The sequence below is a fragment of the Oncorhynchus clarkii genome, chromosome 19, assembly GCF_045791955.1.
Source record: "Oncorhynchus clarkii lewisi isolate Uvic-CL-2024 chromosome 19, UVic_Ocla_1.0, whole genome shotgun sequence".
Taxonomy (NCBI): domain Eukaryota; kingdom Metazoa; phylum Chordata; class Actinopteri; order Salmoniformes; family Salmonidae; genus Oncorhynchus; species Oncorhynchus clarkii.
In genome coordinates, this window is record NC_092165.1 from 6,667,447 (window position 1) to 6,684,763 (window position 17,317).

Genomic DNA, 17,317 nt, shown 5'->3' on the forward strand with positions numbered 1-17,317 from the left:
TGGTTTCCGGTTAAATTGAATCACGCAGTCCAAAACAAACCAGTTGGCGATCACATATACATTTAGGCTGATAAAGATTGGTATTCAAGGTTTTCGTCTCGTGTAGGCAAGAGTTGCAATTTCCGATGAACACCCAATATCCTGAGTTTCACAACAGCTTTAGAAATGGAGGAAACCACGTTTAGCTACAACTTTATTCCGAGTCGAAGGGTGGATGAAGTGATCGACGTGATGCGATCTAGTTTTACACAACTTCAAAAACAACTGAACGGATCTTTACATATGTCAGAGGAAGTTGTGGTTTTATTTCTGTCCATCTCTGAAGTGCCGTTGGCTCGTTGTATGGGTTCTCTGCAAAAAGCGTTACTGGCGGAGATAACCAAGCTGTCGAAAAGTCAGGTCGCCGACGTTCTTACCGGGAAAGGTCCAGTACCGAGAACGGAGAGAGCAGAGTACTTCAGTTAGCGGCGGAAGAAGCTGAAAATGAAGATGTCAGTTACGACAACGATGGCACAGACACAGGTAGTTCATTCTACACACACAATCAATATAACATACAAAACATTGTCCAATATGTGTGTAGCTTACTGCTGGATAATTGATTGTAATCAAACACACAGTAGAGAGAAGGTATTTTGATCAAGTTTGGGGGTACATTTATGAAATGTAGCCCATAACAAGTTAGGAGATAAAAATCGGTTCAAGTTATTGCCAATGTTGACGCTTGCCTTACTTCCCCAACAACAACAGGTCACATGTAGACCACAGTGATACCAAAGCAGACCCAGATCCATCATACTGCGGCAGTGGATCAAGCCTCCACCACACATGTAGTCGTCTGTGGCCATATGTTCAGGACAGGATGATGCACCTAGTGTCCACACGGGAGAGAAGCCTTACTCCTGCTCCGACTGCAACAAGACCTTCCACAGACAGGTAGGAACTGGGTAGAAGTAGTAAGACATGATTTCATCTTGTGGTGAGAGTGATAAGCTCTTTGGGTAGGTTGGCACTCAGCTAGTTCCATTCTATTTTTATTGGTCGACATGAATCTAACACAAACTACTACAGGGGGGGGGGGGGCTCCGCCTGCCCGGGCACCTTCTTCCGTTCTGACGGATGCAAGCAACACATGCTCACCCACCAAGAGGACAGGCCCAAGCCGTACATGTGCTCACACTGCGGCAAATTCTTCTCCAATGCCACGGCAGTCGCCGCCCATGAGCGAGAAGCCGTTTCGGTGCCCGTACTGTGAGAAGACGTTTGCGACCGCCGGTATGACGAAGGCGCACGCCCTGTGCCACCTGACTGAGCAACCTCACCCGTGTCCCCAGTGTGACAAGAGCTTCAGAACAGTATGATCTGAAGGGCCTTGTGGTGATAAAAGGCCCTTCCTGTGTGAGAAGTGTCCCAAGGCCTTCAGGACAGCCAGGATTCTGCATAACCACAAGGTCAGTCAAGTTAGGTTGAGAGGACTGGTCCCTGGTTTTGCTGTCAGTGTACATGTAGGTAGGAAACACTGTTCATAAGGGTTTGAGGAAGTGTAGGAGAGATGTGGACTCCTGTATTTACTCTAAACAATACTACACACAATGGTATACTTATAGGTATGCTTTGAGAATGGTTGTTTTTGAAATTCTATATATTTTTTGAAAAATCTTGGCGTATAAAAGGACTGGCGAGGAGAATAGCTAAATGGAGCCGTGAGAAACTCAACATTGTTCCCTGTATTAGGTCCACCACATGGAGGACAGTGACCACGCCTTTGAGGACTGCAACAAGACACCCCTTCACCTGAAGCTCCACTCAGAGGACAAGCCCTCTGTCTGTCCAGACCGTGGCAAGGGATTCCTCTGGCTCGACCGCCTCCACCGCCGTACCCACGTTACAGAGCCCAAGTCCGGGAAGATCCACGTGCCTGCGGGCGTTCACCAGGGAGTGACACCTTAATGTTGAGCACGGCGTCGAACCGTCCACCCCCGTGGGTCAAAGTTGAACTGTCATCTGGATTGGAGGCGAAGACTAGGACAGTCCAGGTCAAACTGCCTTCGTTCAGGTGTTTTACAGGTCTGAACTGGATCACCACAGCTGTGACGAGGAGACGGAGACATAGACAGTTCCAGCAGAAGAGGAGGATCACAATGAAGAAGTCAGAGCAGTTTGATGTTGAAAGAAGAAAATGTGTTCCCGTCTTATAAACTACTTCTGTCAGTGTCTAGTAGTACACTCCATAGACACCAGCTTGTGTCAGGTAGCAGGGAATACAGGTCTAGGACCAGTTGTTAGAACGCATCTTGTCAGCACCAAGAACAGGTCTAGGACCAGTTAGACTGCAGCTTGTGTCAGGGCCGGGGAGTGCTGTAGCAGCAAGAACAAGTCTAGGCACTGTTGTTAGAATGCAGCGTGGGTCAGCAGGAAGAACAAGTCCCAGGCCCGTTTTTATGATTGTAGCCAACCAGGGAGTGGGACAGCCTCTGACCTTGTTCCAGGCACCTGTAGTGAGGTTCACAACTCCTGGTAGAGTCACAGCACCATCTACAGCCCAAACAGTGAAACTACTCTGCGACTAGTTTACATGCCTGTGGTATCATCCAAAGCAACACCCATAGCACCAGTATAGTATCCAAACCCATAGTAACACTAGTAAATCCCTGACAAGTCTCACCCGTAGCAGCTAAACACAGTAGCAGCACCAGTCACCTCCATGGCCAGACCAGACATCACAACTATGGCAGCACCAGTCACCTCCATGGCCAGACATCACAACTATGGCAGCACCAGTCACCTCCATGGCCAGACCAGACATCACAACTATGGCAGCACCAGTAACTCCCAGGTGAAGACCAAACAGAAGAAAATGTTTTAGTTAAATAAATTATATATAGAACAGGGAGGGACCCTTTTAGTTGCAAAATGTTTTGCTACAGCGTGTAACCAATTCACTCAGTCATAGCTACTACTCCTCCATGCTAACAGTTGGCTGAAGTAAACCCTGATATGAGTGTCAATGAAAAGACCCACTGAAACATCTCTCTAAAACAAAGTTTACTTACAAATACCCAAAAGCCATTGACAGTAAGAATGTACACAGTGATAAATGCTATTTGTATGACCAAACAAACTGATCAGATATACTTCAAGTTTCTTTCATAAAGAGCCATTCTAACATGCAAACAAACACAGGATGAAGAACTGATGATGTCACCATGTTTAGGATTACAAATGTGTTAGTTTACTATTCTAACATTTAATCCTCGGAACATTTGATTAAACAGTTAAGACTATAAAAGTTACATGTTCGAGTTCTTGTTAGGTCTACAGCAAAATGTACAGTGCCTTGCGAAAGTATTCGGCCCCCTTGAACTTTGCGACCTTTTGCCACATTTCATGCTTCAAACATAAATATATAAAACTGTATTTTTTTGTGAAGAATCAACAACAAGTGGGACACAATCATGAAGTGGAACGACATTTATTGGATATTTCAAACTTTTTTAACAAATCAAAAACTGAAAAATTGGGCGTGCAAAATTATTCAGCCCCCTTAAGTTAATACTTTGTAGCGCCACCTTTTGCTGCGATTACAGCTGTAAGTCGCTTGGGGTATGTCTATCAGTTTTGCACATCGAGAGACTGACATTTTTTTCCCCATTCCTCCTTGCAAAACAGCTTGAGCTCAGTGAGGTTGGATGGAGAGCATTTGTGAACAGCAGTTTTCAGTTCTTTCCACAGATTCTCGATTGGATTCAGGTCTGGACTTTGACTTGGCCATTCTAACACCTGGATATGTTTATTTTTGAACCATTCCATTGTAGATTTTGCTTTATGTTTTGGATCATTGTCTTGTTGGAAGACAAATCTCCATCCCAGTCTCAGGTCTTTTGCAGACTCCATCAGGTTTTCTTCCAGAATGGTCCTGTATTTGGCTCCATCCATCTTCCCATCAATTTTAACCATCTTCCCTGTCCCTGCTGAAGAAATGATGATGCTGCCACCACCATGTTTGACAGTGGGGATGGTGTGTTCAGGGTGATGAGCTGTGTTGCTTTTACGCCAAACATAACGTTTTGCATTGTTGCCAAAAAGTTCAATTTTGGTTTCATCTGACCAGAGCACCTTCTTCCACATGTTTGGTGTGTCTCCCAGGTGGCTTGTGGCAAACTTTAAACGACACTTTTTATGGATATCTTTAAGAAATGGCTTTCTTCTTGCCACTCTTCCATAAAGGCCAGATTTGTGCAATATACGACTGATTGTTGTCCTATGGACAGAGTCTCCCACCTCAGCTGTAGATCTCTGCAGTTCATCCAGAGTGATCATGGGCCTCTTGGCTGCATCTCTGATCAGTCTTCTCCTTGTATGAGCTGAAAGTTTAGAGGTACAGCCAGGTCTTGGTAGATTTGCAGTGGTCTGATACTCCTTCCATTTCAATATTATCGCTTGCATAGTGCTCCTTGGGATGTTTAAAGCTTGGGAAATCTTTTTGTATCCAAATCCGGCTTTAAACTTCTTCACAACAGTATCTCGGACCTGCCTGGTGTGTTCCTTGTTCTTCATGATGCTCTCTGCGCTTTTAACGGACCTCTGAGACTATCACAGTGCAGGTGTATTTATACGGAGACTTGATTACACACAGGTGGATTGTATTTATCATCATTAGTCATTTAGGTCAACATTGGATCATTCAGAGATCCTCACTGAACTTCTGGAGAGAGTTTGCTGCACTGAAAGTAAAGGGGCTGAATAATTTTGCACGCCCAATTTTTCAGTTTTTGATTTGTTAAAAAAGTTTGAAATATCCAATAAATGTCGTTCCACTTCATGATTGTGTCCCACTTGTTGTTGATTCTTCACAAAAAAATACAGTTTTATATCTTTATGTTTGAAGCCTGAAATGTGGCAAAAGGTCGCAAAGTTCAAGGGGGCCGAATACTTTCGCAAGGCACTGTATGTTAAGTCTGATTTCCTCCACAGTACCAATACATCTTCATTTGTTTGTTTCAGCTGCAATATATTTTATATAGTGTTATTCTCAGAGAACTAAATTAATCCTACAGACACTATGAAAATTCAACCTTGTTGGTTAACCAAATATGTAGTATATATATACAATTCTGAAATGTAAAAAATATAAATCTAGAGTTTTCCTAAAACAAATGAATAGGTTCAGAAGTCCCAGACTTCGGACGGTAAACTAGTTTAAACAACAGTATATGCATTCAGTAAAACTTCTTTTTTGACTTAAACAATACATGTGTACAGTAGTTATGCTAACGGTTCAAAGAATGATAAGGCACTAACCGAATAGGGACTTCTCTCTGAATTTAGTTTATATCTACACACTGAAAACACAACAGTAACATGTTTAACAGTCCAACATTTTAACCAAGAAAGGTTAAGTCTTTTCAGAGTTTCAGAGATTGAGTGATAGTCTTCACAAAGTCCATCTCATCAACTTGGAGAGAGAGAGAGAAGACCCATAATTAAATCTATGTATTGAGTGACAGTCAGCAAGTTGTGTTCATCCTTTCAGACCGTTGTGTAACCCTGTGTGGTCGCGGTCAGATCGTTATGGTGCAGAAACAGCATCTGGTCAAGGCCCTCTGGAGGAATATTGGTTCTCTTCCTCTGAATCACCCCCCCTCCATCCTGCAGGAACATCTGGACGGCACTGCCTGCGACAGCCGGGGCAGCTAGGTAGGCACGTGCCACTTTGGCCAGCAGGGGGAGGTGTCCTGATCTAGCCTTCCACCACTGTAAAGGCTCCACGCCCAGGGTGGCCCCCTTCTCTGCTCTGAAGACAGACAGCTCAATGTCCACTGTCTCTTCCACTGAGGGCTGCTTGTTCTGGGACTGGGAGCCGAATAGGTCCCCTAGAAGGAACTCCATGCCGGTCTGCTGGGAGGTGGGCTCCAGTTTCGGCTCCATGTTATCACTCTCACTGTCGTCGTTCACAGAGCTACCGGTGGCTTCCTCGTCTGAATCACTCTCTGTTCTCTCTTTGAAACTGACCGGGGTGATCTCCTTCAGCCTTTTGCTTCTTCTCAGGACGTCTCCCTCCATCTCTCCTGATGAGGTGGTCGAGGAGGATCCCCTCTTCTTCCTCTTCCTGCCCCCTGGAGACGCTGCCTCGGCCCTCCTCCGGTCCTCCTCTACGATCCGGACCACTTCTTTCTTCAGCCAGGCGAAGGTGGTCGCCTGCTCTCTGACGTCCATGAAGCCCAGGCCGTGAAACTGGGGGTCGAGGGCGCACGCTACACACAATACCTGGTTGATCTGGGGGTCGTTGTATCGGCGGGAAAGGCCCCCCCTTATCTTCTTTTTGAGTTCCTTCAAGATGGTGGAGTCGTTGCGATGGCGGGGGTGGGGGGCGAAATGTCGGTCGAGCAGGCCGGTGAGGATGGGCTTGACCAGCGAGAGCCTGGGGAACGGTTCCTTGGCCAGGGTATGGCACGCCACTTCTAGGGGTTTCAGCAAGGAGGAGAGATCCTCCAACACCTTCCAGTCAGATCGCTTGGGCACAGGGACCAGTGAGTTGGAGCTGTCGGTGGTGTCAGATTTAGCACGGACAGCGGAAGTGGAGTTTGTGTCATGTTTGTCAGCGGTTTTCAAAGCGGCAGTCGCCCCCGAATCCAAGTCAGTGGGACTTCCTGTGTCTTGTCCAGTTTGGATCTCACTGTCTATTTGTTTTAGTGTCTCAGAGATCATGTTTTGATAGCGGAGGAGCGTCTTAACCACACTGTAAAGCCCATTCCAGCCTGGTTTCCCATAGGCCCAAGCCTTCAGCTCAGCCGTCTCCTGCTTCTGTAGGACTACGATCAGTTTCCTGGCTGGGTGAAGAGTTACCATGTCTTTATCATGGAGGGAGAAGAGGCTGTAGAGAAGGTGTTGGAATACACTGAGGGTCTTTGAGATGATGGAATGACTCATGACTTCCTCTATGCAGCTCTGAACAGCTGTGAAGAAACAGGGTATGGGTGGAGAGTGGGACTCCTCGCTGGTGGAGTTGGCTCGTTCGATCGCTCGTTCCAGACCTGAGAGATCATCAGAGGATATGGAGTCCTCCATCTCCAGGAATGTGGTGGAGTTCGGGTGGTGGTGACGGGCACCTCCACCCACCCCTTCTCCACTTCTCTCTCTCTTCTTCGCACCTACCTTCGTCTTTTCCATCTCTTCGCCCCCAAGCAGGATGAAACTGGGCTGAGAGATGTCCCACTCCTGAGCCATGGACCTCACTGTAGCCTCGACCACGCTCAGATCCATATCCCCAGTTCCCGTCTCACCCAGACGCTGCGTGGCCAAAGCCAGGTTATGGGAAGTGAAGTCAGCGTTGATGAAATGGGCCCACAGGGTGGCGTATCTCTCCTGGTCTCCCTGCCAGTCATGACACCACACGTCAGCACTAACAGCTACGTGGTGAGATACTTGGTTCTGGGTCTGTGAGTGGAAACGGGCAGCTTTTCTTGTTGAGGAGCTGGGTTTGAATTGAACTGGAATATTAGGCTTGGAAGTGTCTTCCTCATTGAACCCAGTGCTGTTGGTCAGCAGCTTGGCCCAGGTCTTTCTTCCCTCGGTGTGGACATCCCTCAGCACCTCCTCCAGTAGAGAAGCTGAAGGAATCTCCTTGCAGGACGGCAGCAGGGTCTGGATCAGCTGCTTGAAGCCCTCCCCCTCCACTGTATCCGGGGGCAACAAGTCTTTGATGAGGAAGTTAGTGATGGCTGTGGTGGTTTGATTGGTCAGGAAGTTAGAGAGCTTTCTCTGTCCCGGTGTAGCGGTGGAACCCGCGGTCACAGTATCGGTCACTGCTGAACTGCCGTTCCCACTCCAAGTCCAGTCCTCATTACTGTAGTTGCTGTTGGTGGTTCTGTGGGTGGAGGGGCTGCTAGAACGAGGTGCTCTGCCGCCCGTAGTGGGGTAAGGCCTGAAGCGCGAGGACGAAACCCAGGGCTTGTTGCCGTCCTTGATGACGTCCCGGCGCTTCATATGGTGCATCTGGACCAGGTGGTTCTCCAGCTGGGTGACAGTAGCACTGTAGTCCACCTGTTGACCACACAGCTTGCACATGACTTTGTCCTTGTCCAGCGGCTGGCCGTTGGGGTCCGGCTCAAACCCAAAGAACTCCCATACGGGGCTGTTGGGCTGAGAGGGGCTCAACAGTATCTCAGCACCCTTTACAAAGTCGTACTTCACGGTTGTTGCCAGTCCCGTCTGATTGGTGTTTTGAGGTGGGTTGAGGACAGGGGTGGGGTCAGTGGTATCAGTCTGTAACCCGCTACTGACATCACTGATGACTGGCAGGGGGCTCCCTGATTGGCTGTTGTCTGACCAGCTGTAAGAGCCATTGGCGTCTGGGAGACTGCTAGTTCCGCCCACTGGCACGACCTGGATGTCACGGAAGATCCGCAGTAAGATTTCCTTGTCCCCGAATTCACACTTGATGTTCTCACCTGTGAGAGTGACAGTAAGAGAGAGAATATTGTGTTTAATAACAGTGTTCGTGTGAGTCAAAATATAGGCACTGCTTTATTTAGCATCTCCCTGATCAGTTCCCTTTTACTACAAGATAACAGCGTAATTCCATAATTATTACCAAAAACATACTTTTCCATCACATGGGACGAATACTAGGAAGCTCCAATTGTTATCAAGTAATAAATAATATTATACCAGTTAATAACGCCGAACAACGTTAATTCCGTTGCGCTAGACATCTCAATCACCAAACGTACCGATCCCTAGACCCAGCATGGCAGCGTACTCCTGGCCAATCCAGACCTTGAGTTCTGTCCCCTCAGGGATGGGCTGGGAGACCCTGTAGAAGATCTGACCGCGGTACTGGAACACCGTCATGTTGTGTTCTTCCTCGCAGGCAGCACACGCTACATACCTGAACAGGGATGAGAGGCATGACAATGCAGTGATATTAACATTGCATAGCCCATGGAACAGTTTCCCCAGACACAGATGAAGTCTAATCCTGGACTTAAAAATATTCTCAATGGAGAATCTCCATTTCTTGCTTTTCAGTCCAGGACTAGGCTTAATCTGTGTCCTGGAAACAAGCCCTAAATGTATATCTTGACTAAAGATGATATTCACATAGATATGAGACATATGAAGTAGGGATGTCTGTTTAGACCACATATGTCAGAGTCAAGGCCCGCGGGCCACATCCGGCCCGCAAGAAGGTTTTTTACGGCCCCTGGGATGATCTTGATTTATTATTAGAACCGGCCCGCAGCAAGCCGGCAGCCCGCAGATCTTTTACACGCACCAATACTACATTTCCCACAATGCAAAGGTGACGCACCGAGCAGTAGGCTGCTTCATTTCAATATTTATTGGCACAGCAGTCGTCAGCATCACAGTAAAATTAACTTTCAGATACCCATCAAAAATGGCAAAACGGAAGGTGGATACTGAGAACCGGGGGTTTCAAACAAGGTGGGAGTCGGAGTATATGTTCACGAAGGTAGCTGGAAAACCTGTGTGTCTTCTGTGTGGAGAAAGTGTGGCGGTACTGAAAGAGTATAATCTGAGACGACATTATGAAACGAAACACGCGGACAAAAACAAGAATATGGACATGGAACAAAGGCTACAAAAGGCAGAGGAATTAAAACGAGGCCTCAAATCTCGACAGGCTCTGTTCAAAAAAGCCAAATCACAAGGCCAGGCTGCTGTCAAGGCCAGTTTTATTTTGGCAGAAGAGATCGCTAAATCAGCCCGGCCATTTACGGAGGGGGATTTCATCAAAAACTGCATGATTAAAGTTTGTGACGAAGTTTGCCCAGAAAAAAGGCAACTCTTTTTAAATGTGAGTCTGAGCAGAAACACCATTGCCGAGAGAGTAGACCAGTTGTCCATCAATCTAAAAGAGCAGCTTGTGAAAAAGGGAAAAGATTTTATTGCATATTCCTTGGCTGTGGATGAGAGCACCGACATTTCTGACATTGCCCAGTTGTCAATTTTCATCCGCGGAGTGGACTCCAACCTAAGCGTGACAGAGGAGTTTTTGGCTTTACGTCCTATGCATGGCACAACTACGGGGCATGATTTGTATGAAGAGGTGTCAAGATGTGTAAATGAGATGGAGCTGCCTTGGGAAAAACTCGTGGGTTTGACAACCGACGGAGCACCTGCGATGTGTGGACACAGGAGCGGACTGGTGGCGAAGATACGGGAAAAGATGCAAGAGGAAAACGCGACAGGTGAGCTGACAGCTTATCATTGTATCATACACCAGGAAGCGTTGTGCGGTAAAGCCTTGAAAATGGAGCATGTAATGAGCATCATCACGCGCACAGTTAACTTTATCAGAGCCAAAGGTTTGAATCACCGCCAGTTCAAGGCATTTCTGACGGAGTTAGAAACGGAGCATGGTGATTTGCCTTATCACACAGAGGTGCGATGGCTAAGCCAGGGAAAGGTGCTTCAAAGATGTTTCGAGCTTCGTGAGGAGATTTGTCTGTTCTTGGACAGCAAAGGGAAAGACAACACAACTCCGAGACGAAATGTTTCTGTGTGAAATGGCTTTTCTGTGTGACATTACGAGTCATCTGAATGCAATAAACTTGCAGCTGCAGGGTCGGGATCGTGTCATCTCTGATATGTACAGTACAGTGAAGGCATTTAAAACCAAACTGACTCTGTGGGAGACGCAGATGCGGAAAGAAAATTTGAGCCACTTTCCCAGCTGCCAGACCATGAAAGAGAAGCTCTCTACCAGTGCGTTCCCGAGCACACAGTTGGCTGATAAAATAGGTATGCTTGCCGCTGACTTTCGACGCCGATTTGCTGACTTTGAAGCACAAAAAAGCAGGATGGAACTGCTCGGTAACCCATTTGCTGTTGACGTGGAAAGCTCACCACCAAACCTCCAAATGGAGTTGATTGACCTCCAATGCAATGATGCACTGAGGGCAAAATATGCGGCAGTGGGTGCTGCGGAGTTCGCCCGTTTCCTCCCCGGCACAATGCCCCAGCTGCGCATCCAGGCTGCTCAAACGTTGTCTATGTTTGGCAGCACATACCTGTGTGAACAACTGTTTTCTTTGATGAACCTGAACAAAACATCACACAGAAGTCGACTTACTGCTGAACACCTCCACTCAATTCTGAGGATTTCTTCAGCTCAGAGCCTTACCCCGAACATTGATGAACTTGTGGAAAAGATGGGACACCACCAAGTATCACCCTCAACCTCAAACAAGTGAACATTACTGTGCAATCACATATTTAGAGTTTTTACTCAGTTCAAGTTTAAAAGTTAAAATTTAATATTTGTTTTCACTGCATGTTACTTCTCCTTAAACAAAGTGTTGTTTTTGATTAATAGATTTTTGCACTTTATTTTTTTGTATTTCAATCCAATTATATTTTAAAAATATTTCAGTTGAGTGGATGATAGAAAATTGCTATTATTGTTTTTTCTTTGAAGTAAATTTAGCCCACTTTTGCTAAAATAGAAAATATAGTCTACTGATGGTGCCTTGAATACCGGTTTCTTTCATTTAATGTTCATGTTATGGGGATATTTATATAAAGGAAATTTGTCTTTTGTGTCTGTTGAAAATTAAAGATTACTGACAGAGCCATAAGAAAATATTGCTTTATTTATCTGATCATATTGTAATATATTTGTTAGGTTTTCAGTAGGTTCAATTAGGTTCACTAGACTATATGCGTCATTTAAAATTTTTTCAATGAACATTCGAACAGTCCGGCCCTCGTCTTGTAGCTGATTTTTTTATTTGGCCCTCCGTCCATTTGACTTTGACACCCCTGGTTTAGACATTAGAAACATATTACTAAATTACTTATATTCACTGGGTTAACTAATAAGATCACTACAGGAATACGTGTTTAAATTGAAAAAGGTTAAACAGATCGCTGACAACCTGAAAGACTAAATGCAGACATCATTGTTTCAAACTTAACTTCTCACCTCATCCAGTTTGCTTTGTTTTCATCTGAGGCATCTACGAAGTAGTAGGAATCATTTTCTTTGATCTGGGAACAAGAGAAGAGAATCAACTATTAGCTGATTTGTAGACCAAACTGACCACATTTGCATGTAGTTTACAGTGTATAGGTCAGCCTTTATCAAGACTATACTGAACAAAATGTAAATGCAACATGTGTTGGTCCCATGTTTCATGAACTGAAATAAAAGATCTCAGAAATGTTCCATACTCACAAAAAGCTTATTTCTAAAAAAATGTGTGCAGAAATGTGTTTACATCCCTGTTAGCAAGCATTTCTCCTTTTCCAATATAATCCATCTGACAGGTCTGGCATATCAAGAAGCTAACTAAAAATGATCATTACACAGGTGCAGCTTGTGCTGGGGACAATAAAATGCCACAAAAATTTGCAGACAATACTATGCCACAGATGTCTCAAGGTGACGGAGCGTGCAATTGGCATGCTGACTGCTGGAATGTCCAGCAGAGCTGTTGGCAGATAATTGAATGTTCATTTCTCTACCATAAGCCACCGCCAACGCCATTTGATTGCTGGATCGAATCCCCAAGCTGACAAGGTAAAAATCTGCCGTTCTGCCCCTGAACAAGGCAGTTAACCCACTGTTCCCCGGTAGGCCGTCATTGTAAATAAGAATTTATTCAACCTTATGGCAAGCCTCCAATTCAGGAGTACAACTGTGCTAAACAAGCCTCCAATTCAGGAGTACAACTGTGCTAAACAAGCCTCCAATTCAGGAGTACAACTGTGCTAAACAAGCCTCCAATTCAGGAGTACAACTGTGCTAAACAAGCCTCCAATTCAGGAGTACAACTGTGCTAAACAAGCCTCCAATTCAGGAGTACAACTGTGCTAAACAAGCCTCCAATTCAGGAGTACAACTGTGCTAAACAAACCTCCAATTCAGGAGTACAACTGTGCTAAACAAGCCTCCAATTCAGGAGTACAAATGTGCTAAACAAGTCACATAATAAGCTGAATGGATTCACTGTGTGCAATAAGTGTTTAACAGGATTTTTGAATGACTACCTCATCTCTATACCCTACACATAAATATATGTAAGGTCCCTCAGTCAAGCAGTAAATTTCAAAACAGATTCAACCACAAAGACCAGGGAGATTTTCCAATGCCTCGCGAAGGGCAACTATTGGTAAATAGGTTAAAATAAAAACAACAGACACTGAATATTCCTTTGAGCATGGTGAAGTTATTAATTACCCTTTGGATGGTGTATCAATACACCCAGTCACTACAAAGATACAAGCGTACTTCTTAACTCAGTTACCAGAGAGGAAGGAAACCGCTCAGGGATTTCACCATGAGGCAAATGGTAACTTTAAAATCAGTTAGAGTTTAATGGCTGTGATAGGAGAACACTGAGGATGGATCAACATTGTAGTTACTCCACAATACTAACCTAATTGACAGACTGAAAATGAAGCCTGTACAGAATAAAAATATTCCAAAACATTCATCCTGTTTGCAACAAGGCACTAAAGTAATACTGCATAAAATGTGGCAAAGTAACTTTCTGAAGGCCCTGAACATACTCTGTTACACAGCTTCCATATTGTAATGAAACCAGCAGGGAGTAAGGCTCGAACCCTCAACCTTCTGGCCAGATGCCCAGCGCGCCATCGACTGTGCCACAAAAGCATGCCGAAGTGGCAGAGTCGATATCCGCGCTTATAAACCAGGGTCGCTACAATATTCTGTTACACCGCGATTTAGTCAGGATGGTGGATCAGGCTAATATCCACCTGTCCATACTGACAGCCCAGGCTAATATCCACCTGTCCATACTGACAGCCCAGGCTAATATCCACCTGTCCATACTGACAGCCCAGGCTAATATCCACCTGTCCATACTGACAGCCCAGGCTAACATCCACCTGTCCATACTGACAGCCCAGGCTAACATCTACCTGTCCATACTGACAGCCCAGGCTAACATCCACCTGTCCATACTGACAGCCCAGGCTAATATCCACCTGTCCATACTGACAGCCCAGGCTAATATCCACCTGTCCATACTGACAGCCCAGGCTAATATCCACCTGTCCATACTGACAGCCCAGGCTAATATCCACCTGTCCATACTGACAGCCCAGGCTAATATCCACCTGTCCATACTGACAGCCCAGGCTAATATCCACCTGTCCATACTGACAGCCCAGGCTAATATCCACCTGTCCATACTGACAGCCCAGGCTAATATCCACCTGTCCATACTGACAGCCCAGGCTAATATCCACCTGTCCATACTGACAGCCCAGGCTAATATCCACCTGTCCATACTGACAGCCCAGGCTAATATCCACCTGTCCATACTGACAGCCCAGGCTAATATCCACCTGTCCATACTGACAGCCCAGGCTAATATCCACCTGTCCATACTGACAGCCCAGGCTAATATCCACCTGTCCATACTGACAGCCCAGGCTAATATCCACCTGTCCATACTGACAGCCCAGGCTAATATCCACCTGTCCATACTGACAGCCCAGGCTAATATCCACCTGTCCATACTCACAGCCCAGGCTAATATCCATCTGTCCATACTCACAGCCCAGGCTAATATCCATCTGTCCATACTCACAGCCCAGGCGTATTTGAGGCAACTCAGAGGGCCGCGGGTCAACTCTCCTACGAAGGGTCCAAACGTCCACCCCTGATGCAGTGACAGGGTCTTGGCAAACACCCCCGCCTCTTCCTCCTCTGCTGACCCCCCAGGCACAGGCCCACTGCCCCACCTCCGCAGGCTGAGGCACGGGGGGATGGAACCCACCGCACGGGGGTCACCGCCCTCCAACCACGGCTCACCGCAGACCACCATGTCTGGGATGAAGTGAAGCGATCTGTCAGTACCGTGGCCACCACCGAAGTTACCATGGCCACCGCCGAAGTTACCATGGCCACTGCCGAAGTTACCATGGCCACTGCCGAAGTTGCCTTGGGAGCCGTTGTCGTTGTTGTAGTGGTGACTCTGCTCTGAACCTGGGTAGAGGTGGAGAGGAAATTAGTAGAAGCTGTCTGGACTGTGGATGGAGGAAAATGCACACCGGAATCAGGCTGGCAGCAGGACACCTCTGTTCTCTACCCCCAGAAATAGAATATGAGCAAGCAGACTGCAGTCTCTTTCCCTCTCTTACACACACACACTATTGGGGGGGGGGGGGGTATATACAGTTGCATAGAGATATTATTTGACGATATATAAATATTTTTTTGTGCTGGTCAGTTGTACCTGCACCAAAACTCCAGTATTATTTCTTCATAGCTTGTTCTCCATGTTTTAAAAAATGATGAGCAAAAACAACATCAGCGCTTATTTTTTTACAGGACTTCCCGTGACTGATCAAAACTCATGTTCATGGCTCTCTCTTGCCCCTTTGAAGCAGACAGTGAGCAATGTTATATGTTTGGACATTGAATCACAATATCGAATCGCAATACATATCGTATTGGCACCTATGTATCGTGATAATGTCGTATGGTGAGGTCCCTGTCAATCCCCAACACACACACGGTGCAAATAACTTGCTGATTACACACCTGATGTCGCTGATGATTGACGAATGGAGGCTCCAACACCACCATCACCATACATGAGTTGATAAAACACATCAGGGTGGTGAGCCCTTAAATGTGATCTCAGGTTGGTCGGGCTCCCAGTTTTGCACGGAACTATCCTTCTGCACAACCGACAAATGGCCTCCTCCTTATTTTCAGGCTCCCCTTTATCATTTGGTTTTACACCAAAATGAACCCAGACTGTGGATGTAGCTCGTTTCTTTGAGACTAGATCCATCGTTCAATGGCTCAAATTTGCTAGTTAGCACAGTGAAATAGGTTTACCTGGATACCACGATATAGCCTAAAGATTAGGCCTCCCGATGATGAAATCCTAAACGGTTATCGATTTACACACAATAATTACCAATTTAGAATGTTTACAGAATATACCGCGTCTGTACATTGTTACTTAATTGCCAACAAATTCAGCAACATATCCGACGAACAACAAGTTAATGTGTACGATATCAGTGACCCTTAAAGGCGATATCCGATACTTCTTTCTCATCGAGGACAGAGTTTGACTGACATCTCTGGTTGACCAATCATATTCAGGCGTTTTGGTGCGTTAGCAAATCATGTTCAAGTATTGAGTTGTATATCATGCATGACAGCGAGTGAAAGAAAAAAAATAGACAATATTATGTCCCCAAAAAAGCATAGGCTACAATTCTAAAAACGTTTTAATGTAGGCTACCTTGAATGTAGACTCACCTGATGGCTCAAAATAGTACCCATGCCCAGACGTTGCCGATATAAACTCAGAAAATATATCAGGGTGTCGTAGTCGCAGGTGATGTCTTAGATTGCTCGTGTTTCCTCCTTTGACAAAAACAATCCTCCGGCATAACCGGCAAACCGCCTCATCAATATTCTGAGGCTCTCCTTTCTCGTTTGGTTTAAAACCAAAATGCACCCAAATTGCGGATTTGACTTTGGGTTTAGAGACAAGATCCATTCTCACGACCGACCATTATAATCTACGCGTAGCAGTAGCCTACACTCGGTTGAGGGCTGGTCTTTCAATTTGGGTGCGCTCGTTCTACTGACCGCCCAGTAACCTACCCCGTCGAGGCATGCGTGCACTCGATATACCGGGCTCAATTTTGCAAGTGTCACCAAATGTGCAGTCTCACTTAAAAAAGTGAGAAAAATATGTATACAAGTATTGAAATATCGAGTACTATGGGTGGGCTGCATGGAAATGTAGGAAAACAACTACAGAGAACGTCGTGGTATACCACTGGCCTATGCGAAATGCACAGCATGGAAGTGAGTGAAATTGAGAGAGAGAAATCGACACTGGGTAATTTAGTCTTGGGGAAAAACACATCGAAGCCTACAATTCTAAAACGTTAGGAATTCAACATTTGAATGTAGATTTCAATGCCAGTGCAAATGACTTACAGCAGAGCAGACTCACATGATGGATCAGAGAAGTAGTATCCATTGCCGATATAAACTCAGAAAAACAGTAGGATGTTTTAGATTACTCATGTTTCCACTTTTGACACAAACAATCCGACATAACCTGTAAACGGTCTCATCAAGAGTATGAGGCTCTCCTTTGCCGTTTGGCTTAAAACCAAAATGCACCCAAACTGCGGCTTTGACTTCAGGTTTAGAGACAATACCCATTTTCACGGCTGACCATAGCCTATAATAATAATAATAACGAAGGCGTCCACGCGCTTCCCAGCCGAAACAGTTCGGAAAAGTTCGTGCATATATTATGACGACATTTTCTGACGT

At 45.7% G+C, this 17,317-nt stretch overlaps 1 protein-coding gene and 1 long non-coding RNA gene across 4 annotated transcripts; one reads left to right on the plus strand and one right to left on the minus strand.

Moving 5' to 3' along the window:
• The first annotated feature begins 22 nt into the window (after window positions 1–22).
• Window positions 23–3,289, plus strand: LOC139374662 (uncharacterized). 2 transcript variants are annotated; one of them, XR_011627717.1, is made up of 3 exons: window positions 23–522; window positions 751–1,451; window positions 1,735–3,289. It is a non-coding gene; the product is annotated as an uncharacterized lncRNA (long non-coding RNA). The 2 variants fall into 2 exon arrangements; XR_011627718.1 differs by having other exon boundaries at window positions 38–522; window positions 751–936; window positions 1,735–1,798.
• Window positions 3,290–4,147: 858 nt separating this feature from the next.
• LOC139374655 (uncharacterized) lies at window positions 4,148–17,032 on the minus strand. Of its 2 annotated transcripts, none has more exons than XM_071115708.1 (5): window positions 16,973–17,032; window positions 14,589–14,986; window positions 11,951–12,015; window positions 8,733–8,890; window positions 4,148–8,450 (listed from the first exon to the last, which is right to left on the minus strand). In XM_071115708.1, exons 1-5 carry the CDS (start codon window positions 17,013–17,015, stop codon window positions 5,530–5,532), a joined length of 3,585 nt encoding a protein of 1,194 aa, XP_070971809.1. In that variant the 5' UTR covers window positions 17,016–17,032; the 3' UTR covers window positions 4,148–5,529. The 2 variants fall into 2 exon arrangements, with proteins under 2 accessions (XP_070971809.1, XP_070971808.1); XM_071115707.1 differs by lacking the exon at window positions 16,973–17,032 and adding an exon at window positions 16,280–16,609.
• Window positions 17,033–17,317: the final 285 nt, after the last annotated feature.

Coding starts and splice junctions, on each gene's coding strand:
- LOC139374655 (XM_071115707.1), bottom strand. CDS start 16,523: ATGGATCTTGTCTCTAAACCCAAAGTCAAATCCGCAATTTGGGTGCAT. Junction 14,987..16,279: donor GTACTATTTTGAGCCATCAG/GTGAGTCTACAT, acceptor ACCTCTACCCAG/GTTCAGAGCAGAGTCACCAC. Junction 8,891..11,950: donor AACAAAGCAAACTGGATGAG/GTGAGAAGTTAA, acceptor ATCCCTGTTCAG/GTATGTAGCGTGTGCTGCCT.